We start from the raw sequence: 22614 nt of genomic DNA on the forward strand, positions 1-22614 counted from the left end.
CCATAATTTCTCCTAAACATTTAAATAATTTCCGAGAATAAAATGGTCTATCTATACACGCAACAAAATTACACAATTAAATTCACATTCTCAAAAATATTTAATGATACAGAAGTTCACATATTAATTGAAAAGAGCTGGATAGAAACCATACACACAGTTGGACACCAGTTTTATAAAACAAACACACGTGTGCATTTTAGAAAAATACTGGACGAGACAGCATCACAGCATCAACAGTGATTACGTGGTGGTGGACTTCAGGGTCATTTCCTACATGGGTGAGCTGGTCACACAATTTTAAAAGCAGTTAGTGGGGTTTATGAAAAACTCCCAGGAGCGGGTGATCGGTGGAAGCCCTGGGACCTTCCTCTCCGGAGCCCTGAGCAGGACCCGCAGCAGGAAGAACGGTGTTGAGGTAAACCTGCCCGGGGGGCCGCCGGGTAAGATGGTTTCCGATGCCGACAGTTTCTGCGTTGTCCCGGTGTGACTGTGAGGAATACAATCTTGGTCCTGCCTTCTGGATTTACAACCCTCAGAGACAGGCCACAAACTAAGAGCTACTGCTACGCCTGCTGTAGACACGCCTCTCGCCCTCCTCACGCAGGGGCCCTGAGGGAAGCGCGATCCGCCCATCTTAAGAGGACACAGGCTCAGGTTAAATACCCCTCAAAACTACACTGCTAGCCAGTGGCCCAGCCAGAAGGTGAACTCAGAGCTCCAACATCAAAGCCTGCTGCCTTAACCATTACATGGCCTCAACCAAATCTAAGGGAAACAACTACCAGATGCTTTAAAAATCACCGTCCCACGTCCCTTGGTCCTCTCGCCGTCTGTCGGGCAGAAACCTGAGTGCCCGGAAGGGTGAGGACCCGCCTGTCACAGGGACCCCAGGAGCGGCAGTGGGTTCCCTCGCTGCAGCCGGGGCCCCGCCACCCCCATGTCCTCTCTGGCCAGCTACTTCCAGGGTTTGATTCTTCAAAAACCAAGGCACCTCAAGAGCCAGCTCCCCGACCCGTCTCCCCTTTCCTAAGTCCTCAGTTCTAATCTGGGGTCTCAGAGGATACAGTGGTGTCTGCCCCCAAGGTCTATCGGGGGACAGACGGAAACAGAACTACCTTTCTTCACAAAATAAAATCAACCCTAGAATTGGAGAATCTTTTCATTTTCATGTCTACCTGTCCTGGAAACAGATCTAAAGAGCTGATTTTCAGGAACCACAAAATCAGTGACTAAGGGTTCTTGTTCTAAGTCATATATTCCTTTAATTTTCTTAAAATAAGCATGTACTGCTTTAAAAATCACACACAGAAATGACTGAGTTTTTGTTAAGAGTATCTCCAACGCAGAACTCTCACTACCCATCCTGAGCCATCACAGACAGTGGTAATGACAGAAAGCCCAAACCATCGCCACTGACAGTCAAACACACCAGGTGGAGGCACCGCTGCCAGTCTGACTGGCACACCTGGAGCTGACCACAGCACCCTGCCTCCAGCATCTCTGGATGCTGACAAAGGCCTAGGCGGGCTCCTCGGCCCATCTCCAGCCTCCGTATGGCCAGCTGACCAATGGCTGACAGCTCCCTCTAGCGGCAACGTTTGTTTTCTTTACTGCCGGAGACTGAAGCCCGCAGCCTTAAAGGCCAGCAGGAAACAGGCTAAAGGCGCGCCTGGATTTAATGAAAACGCAAATGACAGGCCACCACTTGCTGCTAAAGACCTACAGTATTATTGTAAAGGTACAGGAACTTGGGAAGGAGGCAAAAAGTTGATGGTGGATTGTCTGTTAATAGTCTTTGCAAGGCCAAGAAAGAAAACCATGTACAAGTTAAATTTAGATATAAATAAGAAGCAACTAAGAAGCTAGACATTAGGGTAGGGCGGGTGGGATGAATTGGGAGATTGGGATTGACATGTATACAGTAATATGTATAAAATGGTTAACTAATTAATGAGAACCTGCTGTATAAAAAAATAAATAAAATTCAAAAAAAAAAAGAAGCCCTTCCTGCAGGGCGCCCTTTGTTCCTCTGGTAGAAAGAATCACAGTAAATACAAGTCTCCGTATGCAGATTAAATGGTTCCCACCGCAAAAAAAGAAAAAAAAAAAGAAGCTAGTCATTAAATGGTCTCTAGGGTTATCACACCTGATCCTGGACGGTGACAAGGGCTCTATGAGATGAGAAGCCACGTGAGTACTTAAGACAATGACAACGGTTTAAATGAACGTAAACGTTAAAACCTACACATCCTAATAGCTGTCCTTCAACACATTCTGCTAGGAAGCTGCAATTCACAACACCAGTTTGAAAGGCTGCCTCAGCGTCCTAAACGCAGAAATGGTGACCTGACCTGGCTGTCCTGATTGTTTACCAAAACCACTTCCAACCTGGGAGGTTAAAGAATCCTGACCACCGTGGAGAAGATGGAGTTCCATCGTTGGCCCCAAAGCCCCCTGGGAGAACAGCACCATCACCGACACAGAGTTCAGGTCCAGCCACCGAGCCCAAGAGCGTGAGCCGCTCCCCCGGTCCTTCTTCCAAACAGCCTAGTGTCCGGCTCTGCCCACTGTGTGTTTTTTGTTTTTACTTATTTATTTATTTATTTATTTATTTATTTTTGGCTGTGTTGGGTCTTCGTTTCTGTGCGAGGGCTTTCTCCAGTTGCGGCAAGCGGGGGCCACTCTTCATCGCAGTGCGCGGGCCTCTCACTGTCGCGGCCTCTCTTGTTGCGGAGCACAGGCTCCAGTTGCACAGGCTCAGTAGTTGTGGCTCACGGGCCCAGTTGCTCCGCGGCATGTGGGATCCTCCCAGACCAGGGCTCGAACCCGTGTCCCCTGCATTGGCAGATTCTCAACCACTGCGCCACCAGGGAAGCCCCCACTGTGTGTTTTTAATCTCAGATGCGAAGTCAATTAGGACAAATCTGGTTTTAAAGAGGCCCCAAGATAGGCTTCCTGGATTTGAGAGCATTTTTTCAGCATAAAATTTTTCACCATCAGATTTTAAAAAGGAAGAAGAAGAAGGGCTCTGGAGTCAGACTTTTATCTCTGAAACCCTGATTAACTTTAACAGACCAAACAGAGGCTTCACCCTTGGCCCACATGCGTGGAAGGGGCTGGAGAGCATCCAATGAGCGGGGATGGGAATGGCCCCCGCCCCGGGGCAAGGACCACAGGACGCCACCATATTCCGTTATGCTCTCCATCCGGCTGGCCAGCCTGCCTTCCTCCTTGGGACGTTTCTGTGGCTCCCGTTACTCTATTTTTATCCAGATGCCAACAACCAGGTCCTGGAAAAACTGTATGAGGAATCCACCATGTTCTTTCTGTTTCAGTGGCGCACAAACTTTTCCCTGCTGCTTTACTCCCTTAGAAAATAAAACAGAAGACTAGGGCAAACCTCTAGGTCATGTCGACTTAAGAACAGGCTTAAATGTACTCTAAACATATCCACGAGTTATGCAGCAAACACCGCACCGTTTGCTACGTAAGCGCGCCGTTGCGTTTGTGGCCACAGAACCCCACCAGTCCGCTGGTGCCAGCCTGGAGACAGAGTCAAGCTCTCGGTAGAAAAGGTCCTTCCCTTATTAAGAACATCAGGATCAGTTTGTTTTTCGATAGAATTTAGGCTTGGGGTGTACTTTCTCTTTACGTGTTTCCTCAATTTCTCTTGCCCCAATTTTCTCTGATGCTCCAGGAAGTTTAAAATTATAATCTGTTGTGATGTAAGGTATCGTCCCTTCGAGCCCACGCTGAAATGGAAACACAGAGAAAATACTTCAAATCCAGCCAAGACAGAAGACAGTGTTAAAAGTGAGAGTCTGAGGAAGGTCCTCTCACTCCTAAGACACTCGGCTCCCCTCCCCTGGAAGGGCCCACTTACAATTCAACCCCACAAACCCATCAAACAGCATGAGAATGGGGGTGGAGGCTTCTCTCTCAAACCGGTAGAACGAGTAGGTGGGGAGGGGGACACTGGTGCGTCCCCAGCTGCCTGCAGGTCCTGCCGTTTGGTTTGGGACCACACGGATGCCCTTGGCCAACGTGACCCTCCATGGCCTTCCCACGGGGACCCCTGAAGACTGTCTTCAGGGAGGGCCCATCATGGGGACGCCACCTCTGCTCTTTTCTCCCACACGCACGTCTGCAATGACGGCTCCACCACGGGGCTCCTGGCCGTGCGTGATGGCGACTCTGGGCCCCAGACCTTTAGGCCACGCTGACATACCACCACGGAGTGTAAGCTTCCCAAACAATAACCTGCTCCCGTGACTCTCGCCCCGACTTCAGGCCCCCACTCTCTACTGTGGACATGGCCAGCGAGCTCCAGGGCTGCCCCCGGGGGCCGTACTCACCTGGCTCTTGAGAACACACTGTGGAATGGAAATGGTTCCAACCAGCAGACAGTTCACGTTTCTTAGCTCTTCCGGGGGCACAGGAGTGAGGATGTGGTAAAGCCTCTTCTCCATGTCGATCCCTCTACAAATTCCTTGAAAGCACACAAAACACACAAAAATCATCCTATCTGGGGGCTTCCGTGGTGGCACAGTGGTTAAGAATCCGCCTACCAATGCAGGGGACACGGGTTCAAGCCCTGGTCCGGGAAGATCCCACACGCCGCGAGGCAACTAAGCCCGTGGGCCACAACTACTGAGCCTGCGCTCTAGAGCCTGCGAGCCACAACTACTGAGCCCATGAGCCACAACTACTGAAGCCCGCACGCCTAGAGCCCGTGCTCCGCAACAAGAGAAGCCACTGCAATGAGAAGCCCGCGCACCGCAACGAAGAGTAGCCCCCGCTCGCCACAACTAGAGAAAGCCCGTGGGCAGCAACAAAGATCCAACCCAGCCAAAAATTAATTAATTAATTAATTAATTTTTAAAAAACATCCTATCTCGAAGATATCAAACTTCCCCACCACTCAGAATTCTAGAATGGCTTTTAAAATAAGAGTTTCAATGTCAACTGTGTTTTGCTTTGAAAATACAAAGCGGCATATTTGCATATCTGAAGACTCTTTGTACCCTTCTCCTTGTTCAGCTGTGAGAAACCGAAGTCCTACACTGTCTTAACTAAGGTGCACCTGGGCCAGGGAGAAACCCACCAGCAGGGAACGCAAAGATGACCCAGTCTCTCCCCATCACCAATCCCTTCGTTACGGTCTGTACTAAAGCATACGAGTCCTGTGGAAATGCTTTTGAGAAGTTCAGTGTTGTATAAATCAAGAACACATACTAACTAAGGGTTCTGCTAATCTTGAGGTGTGTAGGCCCAGCCCCCTTCCAGAAGTATACACTGACAGTTACTGATGTTAGTGAGCCGGGGGACGATCACGTGAGGCAGGTTTGGTGAAGGAGGCAGGGACTCAAGCCTGCCAGGCACCGCGAGGCTGGGTCCACAGGCTGGACCTGCGCGAAGGGACGCACCAGGATGCAGTGTGATCTCGTATGTGCTCAGATCACCCCTGACTGTGGGGAGTCGAGTTACACAGCTTTTCCACTAGTCCGGGGCAAGAAATGAGACGGGCATGGTGAGAAGAGATGCGGTAGAGGAGTCTGACATTCTGAAAACGGAACTACCAGGCCTGCGAGTGGGCTGGATGTGGAGAATGAAAGCAAGGGGGTGCCAAGGAGGACCCAGGGGCCGGACCCAAACGCCAGAGTAAATCTTCAAAGGACCGTTCATGGCCTGGGAACTGGGGATGGTGCGGGCTAGGAGGAGGAGATTTGGGGAGAACATCAGGGAAGGGGCAGATGGACCTATCAGGACTCAGTTTGGGACCCAAGTCTTAGGTGCCAGTGAGACATCGAAGCGGAGAAGTGCAGTGGTCACGTGGGCTTGGAGCTCCGATGCACCGTTGTGCTGGAGAGACCCCACGGACGTCAGCCTAAGATGGACTTAGAGCCCCAGCAGTGGGTGGGAGGGCCCACGGAAAACATGTCAGATGAGAAGGAGGCCGTGACCAGGCCCTTAGGAATCCTGGAGGAGTTGGCAGGAGAAGCAGAGAAAGAGCCGCTTCCTTCCTGCCCTCCAGCCCGCAAGGCCCGCTATACAGAAGACAGAGAAGCTCTCTGGCCACTCCAGCCAAGTGACAGCGACAAGGACAAGGCCAGCCATCTACAGTTGAAGAAGTGGGTCAATTTCAGTAGGTTTACAGACAGGTGTCCCTCTCAGACTCACCAAACCCCAAACAATCACAGATGGGTGTCTGGGCAAGCAGGATGGGCCCATGTGCATGTCCTCTGACATCATCCAGGATCTTGCAAAGCCCAACCCAGCTGGCATTCACAGCGTACAATATGTGGGTAGGAGCGACATCAGCGTGGATAATCCGGAGTGCGACGGCATTGAAAGGGACCTGAAAGATACACGTGCATCCCCCCGTGAATTCTACTTGAAAGACTACTTTTAATTTTTACAAGTTGACTCGCCAGCTATCTGAAGTTCTATCTGCCAAACCACCTACCAAGAAATATCTAAACAGAATGGAAACACCAACCAGCATTTGTTTAGTGCTTCACCGTTCTAACACAGAGAACCTAGGAAACTTACACAAAACTCCTGTATACCAGCAATACCTGCTAGAAATCTAAACTGAACGCCTGGAACTTTGTCTACAGAGACACATGAGATGCAAGTTTGGAGACATCCTACATGAGCTGAAGCTGAGGGAGGGAGACTATGAAAACCCATCACTGAGAGGCCTCCTGATGGGAGAGAGTAAAAATCCAGTCAGTGAGAAAAAGCCTCCAATTCACTCCCTCATTTAACTATCGCAATAAGAAAAATCGATTGCATTCCCGGAGCAAGAGGTAAATAACTACCTTTAACATGTAACTTTCTGGGTAATTTCAAACTTTTAAAGTAGAAAAACTTTTTTTTTTTTAATTTATTTTTTGACTGCGTTGGGTCTTTGTTGCTGCACACGGGCTTTCTCTAGTTGCAGGGAGCGGGGGCTACTCTTCGTTGTGGTGCACGGGCTCTAGGCACTCGGGCTTCAGTAGTTGTGGCGCGCGGGCTCGGTAGTTGTGGAGCACGGGCTTAGCTGCTCCGCGGCATGTGGGATCTTCCCGGACCAGGGCTCGAACCCGTGTCCCCTGCATTGGCAGGCGGATTCTTAACGACTGCGCCACCAGGGAAGTCCCCAGAAAAGCATTTTGTTATACATATTATTTAGGCTTCAAAAACAAATGTGAGGGGGACTTCCCTGGTGGCACAGTGGTTAAGAATCCGCCTGCCAATGCAGGGGACACGGGTTCGAGCCCTGGTCCGGGAAGATCCCACGTGCCGCGGAGCAACTAAGCTTGTGCTCCACAACTACTGAGCCTGCGCTCTACAGCCCGCGAGCCACAACTACCGAAGCCCGTGCACCTAGAGCCCGTGCTCTGCAACAAAAGAAGCCACCACAACGAGAAGCCCACGCACGGCAATGAAGAGTAGCCCCCGCTCACCGCAAGTAGAGAAAAGCCTGCGCAGCAACGAAGACGCGACACAGCCAAAAATAAATAAAATGTTTAAAAAATTGTTAAAAAAACAAATGTGAGTTTGTAACAAAAGGCAGTTTAAATTACTGGCAGGTAAGTTTCACGTTCAGTTATAGAGCATCGCCAAGTGAGTAAATTGCAGTAAATCAACCAAAACTCCATTAAACCAACTGCCTTAGGTTCTTCAGTGGAGATGACTTGGAAGCCTGGAGCCAATCTCTCCATCAGGCACGGGAAACGCATCCTTGCCCCCCGGGTCACAGCCCCTGCCTGTGCGACCTCAGGCCAGTGTGTCCACCTGGCTGTGCCCGGTTTTCTACGCTGTAAGCGGGGTCTGTAACAGCACCTCCCGGGCAGGCTGCCACCCCAGGTAACGTGCTCGGCAGAGCGCATGGCACGGGGGTGCTCAGCACTGCACGGGCCACAGAGCAGAGCTGAGTACCCTGGGCTCTAGAGTCAGGCCGCCTGGGCGCCGGTCCCGGCCCAAACTTTTACTATGGCCCTTTGGGCAAGCTGACTCAGTGCCCCTGGCCTCAGTTCTGCCATCTGTAAAGTGGGGATAATAACAGCGCCTCGCTGAGTAAAGGAGTTAACCCAGGCTTAGAAGAGAGCACAGCACAGGGTGAGCACTTAGAAATGCTACCTGTTGCTGTTTTATTCTGTCATCATTTGGAATCCTAATGTTATGGTGGTTTCTTCTCAAATGAATTCTTCAGAGGTTGGAATCCAAGATGCACATACTCTAGTGCCAGAATCTACTTGTGACGATATCGGAAATGGTTTGAGAGTGTTCTCCGGGTGCCAGGCCCTGCTGTGAGCGCTCGTGAGATCTGCACAAGCGTTCTGCGAGGTCTGGCACCGCTGCTCCCAGGTGAGAGCCCAAGCTGCACGCAGCCAGCCAGTGCAAGGGCGGAGATGGGCTGCCGGGGTGTAATCCCAGCGCCACCCCTGGTGTTAGTAGAACATTCTTAGCCAGGATGGAACCAGAGTCGGGCCCAGCACAGCAGTGAAGAGCTCGGCTCTGGAGCTGGGCTGCCTGGGTCTGCGGCCAGCTGTGCCACTCACGCTGGCTCACTCAGCTCCCATCTGTAAAGCGGGGACCGTCACCAAATCTACACCATAGGGCTGCCCTGAGGACTAAATGAGTGAGGCGCTATAAAGTGGTCAAAGTGCTCCTGGCACACAGGAAGCCGTAGGCGTGTTTAAGTAACCCAAATAAAGACAATTCCAAGAGTTCAGATCACCTGATAGGGTGTCAGACCATGTAAGGGACACAGTGGCTTTGGCACTGGGGGCTGCAACTGGCCAAGGTAACTCAGCACTGCCAACTCGCGAAGGACTTTGTTATGTGATTCTCTGAAAAGTAAATCACAACGAGGTAAACAGAGATTTAACCTTACAGACCCACCTCCCACTAGAGACATCACACAGATTCTATGCACACAGCCCACGGTCCAACCTTAGCATCTGCAGACCCTGCCCTTCCATAAACCCCTTGGAAATCCTTCAAGTCAAAGCCCCTGGCAAGCAGACCTGGAGGCCAATTCTGGATGTTTCCACTGGGAAAGTAACCATTCAGAAAATAACTGACTCTCCTTCATAAGTAGACAGCTGTGACAGAGATCTGAAAAATTTTAGAGGACTATTCCTTTGAAGGAATTGAGGACAGAAGGCCTTGTAAGACTGAAGAAAACTAACTTCTCCAGCCATGATGCTTTGCTTACCTATTTCTTGGAGTTTTTCCAGACACAAACTCCGACTTAACTGACATCAGTTTGTATCCAGTAAACAGAACTGGATTCTCCTTTTCTTCGTCAGCAAATTCCAAATTGTCTGCAAATTCTGCCAGGTGGAATCCTCTGTTTCTGACTTTGGACGTGCTCTTTGTGTACAAGCCGTCCATGTCGTCCACATAGCTTGGGCTGAGGTCTGGCATGTACCTACCCCGGTCGGAGCTGAACTGAACAACGTGGCTGGGCGACAGCAGTCGAATCAGGTCAATAAGAAGCAGGAGACCCTGGTCTACGAGGAAGGAGACCACGGGAGCACAGTTAGTGCGCAGAGAGGCGACACACTCCTGCAAGAAGCTGGACTGCTTCTGAGACAAGGAATTGCCCAAAAACCAGGCTTCGGCACTAATGTCTGGAAGCCACGCACTTATCCCCACTGCCCGACCCTCCCGCCCAACCCATGCGCCTCTGTGGGCTTACCTGCCACCCAGCCCATCGTGTTGACGATAAGCGGGGACTCTCTCTTGTAGGAGCTGAACACATACTTTATTATCTCAATATAATTTTCAAAGTTGTTTTTACAAGAAGGCTTCCCATAATAGACCATTTTCTGGGGTGTCCTCTGGTGGGTGAAAGGTGGTCCTAAGAAGATAAAGATGAGAGTCATCAATCCGGGAGAACCTAAGAGGTGGCGAGGGTTTTGGTCCAGCCATCGTCACTGACAAAGCTCCTCAGGAAATCCGAGCCCGTCCTACCACTAGGAATAGCTGTGCTCCTACTTTCGGAAGTCTAAGCTTTCAACTTCACACAAAGACACGCTCACGATTACATACACAGTTAACCCCAACTAAGTCCTAATACCGCCACTCATTCAACAAACATTTACTGAACACCTACTGAATGCTGGGCATTGTCCTAGATACTTAGGACATTTCTGTGAACTGAACAAACATCCCTACAGGGCTTACACACTAAGGAAACAACGATTAATAACAGCAGCAGTCACCTGTTGGACTACAGTACTTACTATGTCCTACGTATGCTACACACACAGTCTCTAGTTTTCATAAACACCCTGTGAGACAGGTAGTATTACTTTCCCCATTTTTACAGACAAGGAAATTGAGAAAGAGATTAACTTGACCAAGGTCACACAGCTAGTAGAAATCAGCTGGACTTGAACTCAGGTGGTCCAGCTCCAGAGCTGATACTCCCTAATCACAACAGCAGTCTGTCCATCCCCTCTGGCTGGGGCCGGCGCCCACAGCAGACAGGTGGCCAGGACGACGTCGCAACACAGTTGGCCGGGCAAGGGCCTTGGTCAATGCGGTTGGGGCGAGGCCACCTGGGAAAGAGCTGGCGAGGCTCCCTTCCAGGTCGGGGCCAGGGGATTCGGGGCAGCCCACAACAGAGAAGGTGGCCTGCGTAGTCGAGGGACTGAGCAAATACAAGGGGAATGAGCAAATATGTAAATATACTGAGAATAACGGCAGCCAGGGTTCTTACCATCAGAGAAGGAACTTATAAATATGGAAGGGGGAAGGCTAACTAGAATGAACCCTGGGTGCTAGATTAGAATCGGAATGATCAGTGCAGGGAACTACCTGGCGGTCCAGTGGTTAGGACTCCACGCTTCCACTGCAGGGGGCCCAGGTTCGATCCCTGGTGGGGAACTAAGACCCCGCAAGCCACGTGGTGTGGCCAAAAAAAAAAAAAAAAGAATGATCAGTGTAAACTCATGGCTCTTAATAAACAGAAAGATACAGAAAGACAAAGAAATATGTGTGTACATATATATGCACACACACACATATTATATACGTACATACATGACATGCATGGGTTTAAGCATATGCATATTCCCTAATTCTGTCCACGGAGGGGATCTAGAAGAAATGACACCCAGAAGAAGATAAAAAGAGCACACCTAGTTAGAGTGGAAAACCCTGGCAAACACTATCTTAACCAATTGATCAAAGCTAACGTGTCTGGCAACAGGACAAACTGACGGCATGTTGATATGACACATGGGGAACAGCGTCACTTCTAAATCGAACCACGGGGGAGCCTACAAACATACCCTTCGAATTGTCAAGGTCATAAAAGATAAGAAAAGCTGGAGGAACTGTTCCAGACTAAAGGGGACTAAAGATTTGTAAGTACACACTGGGCCTACACAGATGATTGGAACAGTGGACAAAATCGAGTAACCACACTGTAGCAATGTTACTATCCTGATTTTGGTGGTTGTATTATGATTACACAGCAGTGTCCTTGTTTTTAGAAATACCCACTGAAATACTAAGGGATAAAAAAGGAAAAAAAATTAAATGAAGTAGAGAAAATGTAAAAGAGGAACAATGAAACCAGCTAAAGAGCTAAGTCTAAACAATTTTTTTTTTTTGGCTGCGCCGTGTGGCTTGCGGAATCTCAGTTCCCAGACCAGGGACTGAACCCAGGCCATGGCAGTGAAAGCCCGGAATCCTAACCACTAGGCCACTAGGGGACTCCCCTAAACAATTATTATTATTATTTTTTAACATCTTTATTGGAACATAATTGCTTTATAATGGTGTGTTAGTTTCTGCTTTATAACAAAGTAAATCAGCTATACATATACAGATATCCCCATATCTCCTCCCTCTTGCGTCTCCCTCTCACCTTCCCTATCCCACCCGAAACACGTATTTTTGAGAAAGCTGTTAAAATAAAGTAAATGTGTTTAAAAATTCTTACTGACTAAAAGCGTGTTAAATCGCTAATATATCTAGCAACCTAATGTGATACCGTCTGCTTCCTTTAAAAATCAACTTAACAAAAGTCACACAATTATCTGAACAGAAACAGAAAAAGCATTTGACAAAATCCAACATCCTTCCATGATAAAAAACATTCCACAGACTAGGAATAGAAGACAACTTCTATCAACCTGACAAAGGTAAACTGAAAAAGCCACAGCCAACATTTTACTTAATGGTAAAAGACTGGATGCTTTACCTCCAAGATCAGGAACAAGAAAACGATGTTTACTTTCTATTCAACATTGTATTAAAGGTTCTAGCCAGAGTTATCAGACAAGAAAAAGAAATAAAAGGCATCCAACTTGGAAATGTAGAGATAAAACTATCTCTAGTCACAGATGACGTGATCTTATATATAGAAAATCCCAAAGAATTCACAAGAATGCTACTAGAGGTAATAACGGAATTCAGCAAAGTTGCAGGGCACAAGATCAAAACACAAAAGTCAGTTATGTTTCTATACACCAGCAGTAAGCAATATGAAAAGGAAATTAGAATAGCAATTCCAGTTACAATAACTAAAAGAATTAAATCCTTAGGAATAAATCTAACCAAGGAGGTAAAATACCGCTTAAAGAAATTAAAAAGGGAGTTTCCCTGGTGACGCAGTGGTTAAGGATCCGCCTGCCCATGCAGGGGACACGGGTTCGAGCCCTGGTCCGAGAGGATCCCACATGCTGTGGAGCAGCTAGGCCCGTGCACCGCAGCTGCTGAGCCTGCGCTCTAGAGCCCACGAGCCACAACTACTGAGCCCACGTGCCACAACTACTGAGCCCGCGCACCTAGAGCCCGTGCTCCACAACAAGAGAAGCCACCACAATGAGAAGCCTGCGCACTGCAATGAAGAGTAGCCCCCGCTCACCACAACTAAAGAAAGCCCGCGGGCGGCAATGAAGACCCAACGCAGCCATAAATTAAAAAATTAATTAAGAAATTTAAAAAAGAAATTAAAAAGGGACTTCCCGGGCTTCCCTGGTGGCGCAGTGGTTAAGAATCCGCCTGCCAATGCAGGGGACATGGGTTCCAGCCCTGGTCCGGGAAGATCTCACATGCCGCGAAGCAACTAAGCCCGTGCGCCACAACTACTGAGCCTGTGCTATAAAGCCCGCGAGCCCCAACTACTGAAGCTTGTGTGCCACAACTACTGAAGCCCGCACGCCTAGAGCCTGTGCTCTGCAATGAGAAGCCACCGCAATGAGAAGCCCACGCACCACAACAAAGAGTAGCCCCCGCTCTCAGCAACTACAGAAAAACGGCGTGCAAGCAAAGACACAATGCAGCCAAAAAAAAAAAAAAAATTAAATTAAATGAATAAATAAATAAATTTATATATATTAAAAAAAAGGGACTTCCCTGGTGGTCCAGTGAGTGAAGACTCTGTGCTCCCAATGCAGGGGTTCCGGGTTCAATCCCTGGTAGGGGAACTAGATCCTGCATGCCGCAACTAAGAGTCTGCATGCCGCAACTAAAGATACCCCATGCCACAAGGAAGATCCCGTGTGCCGCAACTAAGACCTAAGACCTGGTGCAGCCAAAATAAATAAATAAATATTAAAAAAAGAAAAGAAAAGAAAAGAAAAGAAATTAAAGAAGACCTAAAAAATTAGACTGAACACAATCCCTATCAAAATTCTAATAGCCTTTTCCCCAGAAATGGAAAAGCTTATTCTCAAATTTATATGGAATTGCAAAGGGTCCCAAAAGGCCAAACAATCTTGAAAAAGAATAAAGTTGGAGGACTCACATTTCCCAACTTTTAACCTACTACAAAGGTACAGTAATTAAACGTGTGGTGCTGGCCTAAGGGCAGACATAAACCAAAGGAATAGAATAAAGAGTCCAGAATGATTTTCAACATGGGTGCCAAGATCACTCAGTGGGGGAAGGACAACAAATGGATATTGGAAAACTGGACATCCACGTGCAAAAGAACAAAGTTGGACCCTTCCCTTGTATCATACACAAAAATTAACTCAAAATGGATCAAAGACCTAAGTGTTAGAGCAAAAACTGACAAAATTCCTAGAAGTAAGGAATTAACATCGAGAATATATAAAGAACTCCTAAATTCAACAAAAACAAAGAACCCAATTCAAAAATGGGCAAAGGGGGACTTCCCTGGTGGCGCAGTGGTTGAGAATCCGCCTGCCAATGCAGGGGACACGGGTTTGAGCCCTGGTCCGGGAAGATCCCACATGCCACGGAGCAACTAAGCCCGTGTGCCACAGCTACTGAGCCCCCATGCCACAACTACTGAAGTCCATGCACCTAGAGCCCGTGCTCCACAACAAGAGAAGCCACTGCAATGAGACGCCCGTGCACTGCAACAAAGAGCAGCCACCCCTCGCTGCAACTAGAGAAAGCCCACGCGCAGCAACGAGGACCCAACGCAGCCAAAAATAAACTAATTAATTAATTAATTAAAAAGATGGGCAAAGGACTAAACTAGACATTTCTCCAAAGCAGATGTACAAATGGCCAATAAGCACATGAAAAGATGCTCAACACCCTTTAGTCATTAGGGAAATGCAAATCAAGACCAAAAAGAGATATCACTTCACATCCACAAGAAAGGTCATAATTAAAATAACAAAAATTGGGACTTCCCTGGTGGTCCAGTGGTTAAGAATCCGCCTTCCAATGCAGGGGACACGGGTTCGATCCCTGGTTGGAGAACTAAGATCCCACATGCCGTGGGGCAACTAAGCCCGCGCGCTCCACAGCCTGCATGCCACAACTACTTTGTTCAAGGTCACAATAGGCAGAAAATGAAAACAATCCAAGTGTCCATCAACAGTTAAAAGGATAAAGAAAATGTGACATAATGGAATAATTTTCAGCCATAAGGAATTACTTTTGACATATGTTACAACATGAACAGACCTTAAAACCTTTATGCTTAGTGAAAAAAGCCTGACACAGAAGAACAAATATTGCATGATTCCACTTAATATGAGGTGCCTAAATTAGGCAAATTCATAGGGACCGAAAGTAGGCTAGAGATCCATAGGGGCTGTGGGGGACTGGGGTGGGGAATGGATTATTGTTTAATAGGTACAGCATTTCAGTTTGGGACAGTGAAAAAGTTTTGGAGGTAGATAGTGGTGATGGGTATACAACACTATGAGTGTATTTAATGCCACCGAACTGTACACATGAATAGTTAAAATGATAAATATCATATTATGTATATTTTTGTATTAAAAGAAAGCAGTGTGGGAGTTCCCTGGTGGCCTAGTGGTTAGGATTCCAGGCTTTCACTGCCGTGGCCCGAGTTCAATCCCTGGTTGGGGAACTGAGATCTTGCAAAGCCTCAAGGCAAAGCCAAAAAAAAAAAAAAGCAATGTGGGACTCTGATTTGGAGTCTGAAACATAAAAAGGATATTAGTAGGATAACTGATGAATTCTGAAAAAAGATCTATAGATTAGTTAATAGTATTATATCAATGTCAATTTCTTGATTTAGGTCATTGTATAGGGTTATATAAGATGTTAATATTACTGAAAAGTGCTTCCAATTTACATAAAATAAAATGGATGGGAGTTCCATTTACTAAAATGGAACCCTAGAAAGGTATTATTGGGTTTTTGTTTTTGTTTTTTGAGGCTAGAGGAATAGTTATGGGAAGACCATGAGTTTGGGAGTGGGGGAGAATGTTCTTTTTTTATGTTATACTTTTGTATTCTTTGAATTTTTTTTTTTAAACAATACCTTTTTTTTTTTTTTGATTTATTATTTATTTTATTTATCTATCCTTGGCTGCTTGGCCGTGTTGGGTCTTCGTTGCTGCGTGCGGGCTTTCTCCAGTTGCGGCGAGCGGGAAATACTCTCGTTGTGGTGCACGGGCTTCTCATTGTGGTGGCTTCTCTTGTTGTGGAGCACGGGCTGTAGGTGCGCGGGCTTCAGTAGTAGTTGTGGCTCGTGGGCTCTAGAGCGCAGGCTCAGTAGTTGTGGCGCACGGGCTCCGTGGCATGTGGGATCTTCCCGGACCAGGGCTCAAACCCGTGTCCCCTGCATTGGCAGGCGGATTCTTACCCACTGGGCCACCAGGGAAGCCCTCTTTGAACTTTTTGTATCATTACTTTCGCACTGTATAAAACCAAGACATTTAAGAAGTATATGATACATACCTAGAACTGGTTCTGTAACATTAAGCAGAGAAATGCAACCTGGCGGAGTAAATTCTGTCTGTCCCAGATCACATTCCAAATAGTCAATGCAGGATATACTGAAAATTTAAAAGAAAGAAAGAAAATCTTAACTAGTTTTACTGTGCCCAAAGGGTAAATCAGATTGTAAAGATTTTACGTGACGCACAGGCATAATCCACCCCATGCAGCCTCATAGGTAGAATGCTTCAAAGATGACAACCAACACAGAAGAACGGTAAAGAGAAAATGGGACGCAAGCAAGGCCACAGTGTCCACTCATTATATGGATAAAACTTTGCCTTTCTTAACATTTTATTTTTAAAATGCATCAGAATTTATCCCTACCCTGACTCTCTGGATTTGGACAAATACATTTTCAGAGACCAAGTGACAACTGTCGCGAGCTCACCGACAGGCAAGGTGGGTATACCTGAGAGCGCCATCACTTCACCCCAAAACCTGGTATAACCAGACCGCCTCACTCAGCTGAGTGGCTTTGCAGGGTTGTATATAATCTCTGCTTAGGAGTCAGGACGCATTCCCATCTAGTTTCTCAAATCAAAAATCCTACTTCCTGCCAAAAATCTAGCAATATGTCAAAAATACTCTTACCTATTTAACAACTGGTTAATCAGGTATCTAACAAATGTTGACTTTCCAATGTCCTGAGAGCCACAAACCAGAATGACCGGGCAGCCGTCTGCTTCTTCTGGAGGTGAAACAAACATTGACCCCTAAAATTAGCCATCTTCTTTAGGACACTGATCATCAACAGTAACCCTCTGAGGCTTTGGTGGATAAACACGCTAGACCGTATCGGTACGTATTACTCACCACAAGAAACGCTGACTAACTCGTCCATGACTGAAAAGGCACTCTCGGTTAAACGAAGGCCGTTTTTTTTTCTCTCTCTTCTAATGCCGACAGATTTCAAGGCGAAATACTCAGAGTTAATCTGGAAAGTCGGAATCTGAAAGTAACAATGTAAACTTTAAGAAAAGATGAAAACAAATACACTTCTTTTTCTTCGGTTCTAAATTAATAAGTCTCATATAGTTGTGAGCTACAAAAGATAAATTTGATCCCTCCCTTTCTCTCACCCCCCAAATCCAACCCTCCGGTAAGTCTTGTTGACTCCCAAAGCCGTCCATGTCTGTATTTTCACAGCTTACGCTTACTTCCAAGCTGCCACCACCTCTGCGGGAGACTCCAGAGAAAAAGAAAATGCATGGAAATTTAAAAGTGATGGCCACAAGAAAAATTCAACCAAAGACCCCAGCTGTAGAACAGGTTGGTGATTTGGAATAAAGTCAAGACAGTCTCCAAAAACATCAAGCAAAAAGACAGAGGTGAAAGGAGGGACTCCCCTGGTGGTCCAGTAGTAAAGAATCTGCTCTCCAATGCAGGCGATGGGCGTTCGAGCCCTGGTCGGGGAACTGAGAGCCCATATGCTGTGGGACAACTAAGCCAGCACGCCACAACTACTGAGCTCACGCGCCTCAACTAGAGCCCGCGTGCCGCAAACTACAGAGCCCATGCACTCTGGAGCCTGCGTGCCACAACTAGAGAGCGAGAGGAAAAAAAAAAACCCACCGCCACAACTAGACAGAAGCCCGTGCACTGCAACGAACCGCCCACGTGCCGCAACTAAGACCCGATGCAGCCAAAAATAAATAAATAAAAAATAAATCTTTAAAAAAAAAGAGTTGAAAGGATGTGGGAAGTGGAGACATTAAGTCCGATGGCATTCTAGCATAAGTAGCAGGAAACCACAGGAAAGCCACCGGAGGAATGAGAGCAGGGCCCTGGCAGAAGCAAGTGGGTCTCAGATGGAATAAGAGAGGACCCAGGAAGAAACCCCACCCACGATCACATCCGCATGCAATTCATCAACCCTGAGGAGAAGGACATCATAAAAGGAGCAAGAATCAGCCTGGGGTGAGGATTCCCAGCAGCTATTCTGGATTCTAGAAAACAATGGAGCAAGTCCTTCAAGGTTTCGAGGAAAACTTCTTTGAACCTGTAATTCTACACTCCGCTCAACTATCAATCACTGAGGGAAAAACAGGAACATCTTATAAAATGAGATCAGTTAAAGTTTACTATCTGCCTTATATGAAAATATAATTCCAGAATGTATTAATACGTAAGTGTGGAAAGGAAAGTTATCCAAGAAAGATCATAAGGAGTATAAACACTGCTGGTTGGGTAAGTTGCAGGGACAAAACAAAAAGCTGAAAATACATGAAAAAAGAATGAGTTTGATCGTGGCATCTGAAACATTCACTTGGTAACACGGGATTTCCATTCCCTTCTCTGTGGCTCCGACCAAGCTGCTGGATTCTGTACTAGATTAAATTTACATGACCACAAGCGCCTGTCCATTGTCCTGCCCTTGTTTCATATCTTCCAGCCTCCAAACCCCTCCTACGCCCTAGGTGATAACCTTGAACCATCTCACAGCGTAATGGGAAGCAATCAGAAGAAACCTTCCCCTTGCCCCTGGCTCTGTCCCAGGCACTGCCTTCAGCCACTCTGAAGGAACTGCCTCTGCTCCTAAGGCCAACCCTCCACACAGACACCAGAACCTGCCCCTCGAGGTCCAATCCCCCACCTCGCTCCAGCCATCCTCTCCCTCATGCACCAGCGTGCTCTCTCCTGTGGATCTTTCCCACCTGCTGTGTTCAATCACGAGGTTTTTTTCCATCCACCTGAACAAAATCCAGAACTCTCTAGTTCATGTTCACTCCTCCCACCACTGTTTCATTTCTTTCTTCCCTTTACAGCTAAACTCTCTAAAAGCAAAATCCCTTACTACTAAATCCTTGAGTTCCGCTCTTCCCCAGGTCTTGACCCCATTCCAGTTAGGCTAGCCCCCTCAGCAATGCAATGAAACCACTCTTGTCCAGATGGTGATTCTGCACCCAAGTTCCCTTCTCAGGCCTCATCTCACCATCAGCTGCCTCGGGGCCTCCGCATCCTTCAGCGGCTCCCCGACCACACCCGCCTGCTTTGCTCAGTCCCTTTGTTGCTCCTCGGGCTCAGACCTGGAAGCTTCTCATTTTTACCTGTATCAACTCCTTGGTGTTACTATCCCGTCTCATGGGCTCCAGAGCCCTCTTCTGCTGAAAGCTCCCAAATTTACATTCCCAACCTCCTCTCTGAACTTGACTCACACACTGCACCTCCCACTTGACATTTCCAGCTGAATGTCTAAGAGGCATCTTTAAGCTACAGATTTAAGTCTCCTCCTGCAGCGCCCCGTCTCCGTGCACCCAAGCGGTCACACCTCACACCCAGTCTGTCTGATGTTCCTATAGAGTTGACTCAGTCTACTGGCTCGTGGGAGACAATTATAGTGACCGACCCGACTTCAGGAAATTAATAATAAGGGCAGCAAAAATTTGGAGATGAAGAAAGAGAGAGATGGGAGAAAGTGTAAGTACATTGAAATTACTCATTCTCATTCAGAGTTTAGAGAAAATTCATACTGTCTCAAGTTAGTAAATCAAAATATAAAGATAACCATTTAAAAAAATATAAAGATAACCACTGAAGAAATATCAAAAGGCATTTAACCAACTATAGTAGAAAACGATGACTTTCTCTGGGGAATGAAGCTAAGGGGGGTAGAAGAGACAATTTTCATGATATAGCCTTCTATACTGACTACTTTTACTTTACACACATGTCACATTCTGTATGACTTACAGCACAATGTGACAGACAGACTGATCTTCCAAGGGGGCATCCTACATAGTCATCTGACTGTTTTGGTGAAAGTAATTAGCAAAACTCTGAATGAAAACTGGTTCTACCTCTTGTACGAAAATGTAAGATAAACCTGGATGGCTGATTATGAAGTTCACAGTGGAGGTTTTCAGACGTTCCAGCAACAGAATGGAACACAGAGGAGAAAAATTCTTCATCAAACAATATCTGTCATCTGTAAAGAGAGATATAAACTACCTTAGAAATAGCACGCCATTAAACTCTATGTCCTTTAGGACCTCCTCCTCCTCTGCTAAATTTCAAACTTTTTGAGACTAGGAATTATGTTTGAGAGACTTTTTCAGGAGGCCATATTGCATGACAGGAGCACACCTGGGTGGGGAAGTCAATCCAGGTTTGCTACCTAAACACGCTGTGTGGCCTTGGGCAACTTTTCTCATCTGTAAAATCGTGAAAGCAATAGCTTCACTCTCAAGACCCTGGTGAGAGTTTAAATAGATACCAGTAAACAGTACAAGTTCTAGGCCATAGTAAGCATCTGAAAATTATTTGCCTTGGGATTTCCCCAGCCGTCCAGGGGTTTAGACTCTGCGCTTCCAATGCAGGGGGCACGGGTTCAATCCCTGGTCGGGGAACTAAGATCCCACATGCCGGGAAGCACAGCCAAAAAAAAAAAAAAAAAAAAAATTATTCACCTTATTATGATACACCCTTAGTAAATCATGCAGTTTTTTTCATTACCTTGGTTCAGATAAGATCTGAGCAAACTTCGGGCTTCCCTTTTCATCTCTTTCTTGCTTTTCTCATGCACTGAGTAATGAACTGCATTGATAGTCAGGCGAGAGTGGGTATAGGTAGAGAAGACATTTTGGGCAGGTTGACCTTGGCTGATGGTAAAACCAAACACCTGCACCTGGCCATAGAGGCAGGTCACACGACAGATCCCGCTAAAAGTAAAGCCCTAGAGGGAAAGAAAAAAGAAAGGAAGAAATAAGGTTACAGATTCTGTTACCAATGACAGAAAACATCTAAGATCTTAACTGGCTACTCAGACATCAAAAGGAGGCTGATTTCCAAGTAACAGAATACCCTGTAGGTGACTAGTATTTTAAACTAATAGATTAAAATATTAATATTTTTAACCTAAGATCATATCCTATGGCAGCTACAGGGACAGAGAGTCTGGTGAACACTGACCCAGGGGGGGCCCCCTGAACTCAGCTCTGCTGTACTCATGGCTCCCTGTTCTTACAAAGGTCCAGCGCCTGCCGAGTCTCTCCCGTTCTTGGGTTTTCCCCTCCCTCCTGTATTGCGGGGGACCTCCCAGACCAACGTTCAGGTAAACGTCAGGGGCTCTGCAATCAGGCTGCCAGGGTTTGACTGCTGGCTCTACCTCTGCTGTATAACTTTCTGGCAAGTTACCTAAGCTATATTCTTTCTTTCTGTAACCATTCCTAACGGTAATGACTCCGTAGAGTATGCATGAGTACTAAATGGGTTCGTATGCCCCAAACACTTAGAACACTTACAGCCTGACATTTCTAAGCACTCGGTAAATGCAAGTGCTATTATTATCATTATATTATTATATTGTATATATTATATATAGTATATTATATATATATAATGTATGTATTATATATATACATTATATTATTATCATTACTATTAAAGTCCCTCCAGCCCCGAAGACTTAGAATTCCCTCGGGAGGGTCCTTGTTACGCTCTGCCCAGCACCACCGCCCGAGGAATGCGTCCAAAGGACCCGCAGGGGGACACGGGCCTCTCCCAGCCTGCAGCTGCCGGGGCTGCGTCCCCACCCCTCCTGCTCTGCCCTTCCGGCTTCCCGGGCGCGACCTACCTGCCCCAGCGGCAGCAGCAACACGGCGCGGCCCGAGCCGGCCGACCGCACTGGCGGGATGGGGAGGAGCGCGGAACAACTCGGGGCCGGATCCTCGGCCGGGCGGGGGCTGGGGGCCGCGGTCTTGGGCCTCCGGGGCGCCGCCGAGCGCGACACCAGGCAGCAGCCCTCCCGCCAGTCCGCGCCGGCCGCCTGGGCCTGCAGCAATCGCCGCCGAAAGCGCCTTCGGCCGCGCCAGCGCAGCCTCCCGAGCCGGCGGCGGGGCCGGTAGCTGAGGATGAGGTGGGGCCGGGCCTTGCGGGCCCGCAGCCATGTGGAGCGAGAAGGACCCCTCTTAAACAGTAGCAGCGAGTCAGCCATGCTGCCCACCGGCGCTGCTGCTCGACAATCTCGCGAGATCCCGTCGCTCCGCCCCGCGGCCCGTCCAGCGGCCTGGGAGCCGCGGGCGCCCTCTGCCGGCGGCCTCGGCAGGGCCTCCGGGCCTCACCCGTTCTCTTGGAGGCTCAGGCCCTCCGGCGGTGGGGGGCGGGTCTGGGGGCCGCCTGGGGCGACACCCCGGCCGGGTGTCCCAACGAAGGCTCCATTTACATTATGCAAAAGCCCCAACCCGGCCGCCTGCAGAGGGAAGGTCAGATACCCCGAGTCCAAGGCCACCTCTCCGGAAATCCACCTAGGATTTTTTTTTCCTGCAGAGAAATCTCCAGGATTGACGTTTTAAACAAAACCGGTCTATTTGCATACCCTGTTTGCATGCATGTGTCTTTGAGCTAAAGGGAGCAACGCTATTTATAACAAGGCGAAATCGGGATGATTTACTCAGAATTTCAATTTCAGGACACTGAGGACTGGGG

General features: G+C 47.6%; 1 protein-coding gene across 2 annotated transcripts; it reads right to left on the bottom strand.

Annotated features, from left to right (window-relative positions):
• Positions 1–81: 81 nt before the first annotated feature.
• NOL9 (nucleolar protein 9) lies at positions 82–22144 on the bottom strand. 2 transcript variants are annotated; one of them, XM_057551963.1, is made up of 13 exons: positions 21764–22144; positions 20644–20863; positions 19989–20116; positions 17005–17140; positions 16783–16879; positions 16150–16247; positions 10822–10890; positions 9698–9859; positions 9212–9509; positions 8732–8843; positions 6184–6361; positions 4359–4492; positions 82–3755 (listed from the first exon to the last, which is right to left on the bottom strand). In XM_057551963.1, the coding sequence occupies exons 1-13, from the start codon at positions 22121–22123 to the stop codon at positions 3606–3608; spliced, it is 2142 nt and encodes a 713-aa protein (XP_057407946.1). In that variant the 5' UTR covers positions 22124–22144; the 3' UTR covers positions 82–3605. The 2 variants fall into 2 exon arrangements, with proteins under 2 accessions (XP_057407946.1, XP_057407950.1); XM_057551967.1 differs by lacking the exon at positions 10822–10890.
• Positions 22145–22614: the final 470 nt, after the last annotated feature.

Source organism: Balaenoptera acutorostrata, chromosome 1 (assembly GCF_949987535.1).
Source record: "Balaenoptera acutorostrata chromosome 1, mBalAcu1.1, whole genome shotgun sequence".
Classification (NCBI taxonomy): domain Eukaryota; kingdom Metazoa; phylum Chordata; class Mammalia; order Artiodactyla; family Balaenopteridae; genus Balaenoptera; species Balaenoptera acutorostrata.

Coding starts and splice junctions, on each gene's coding strand:
- NOL9 (XM_057551963.1), bottom strand. CDS start 22,123: ATGGCTGACTCGCTGCTACTGTTTAAGAGGGGTCCTTCTCGCTCCACA. Junction 16,248..16,782: donor ATTAACCAGTTGTTAAATAG/GTAAGAGTATTT, acceptor TTAAATTTTCAG/TATATCCTGCATTGACTATT. Junction 9,510..9,697: donor CACGATGGGCTGGGTGGCAG/GTAAGCCCACAG, acceptor CCTTCCTCGTAG/ACCAGGGTCTCCTGCTTCTT.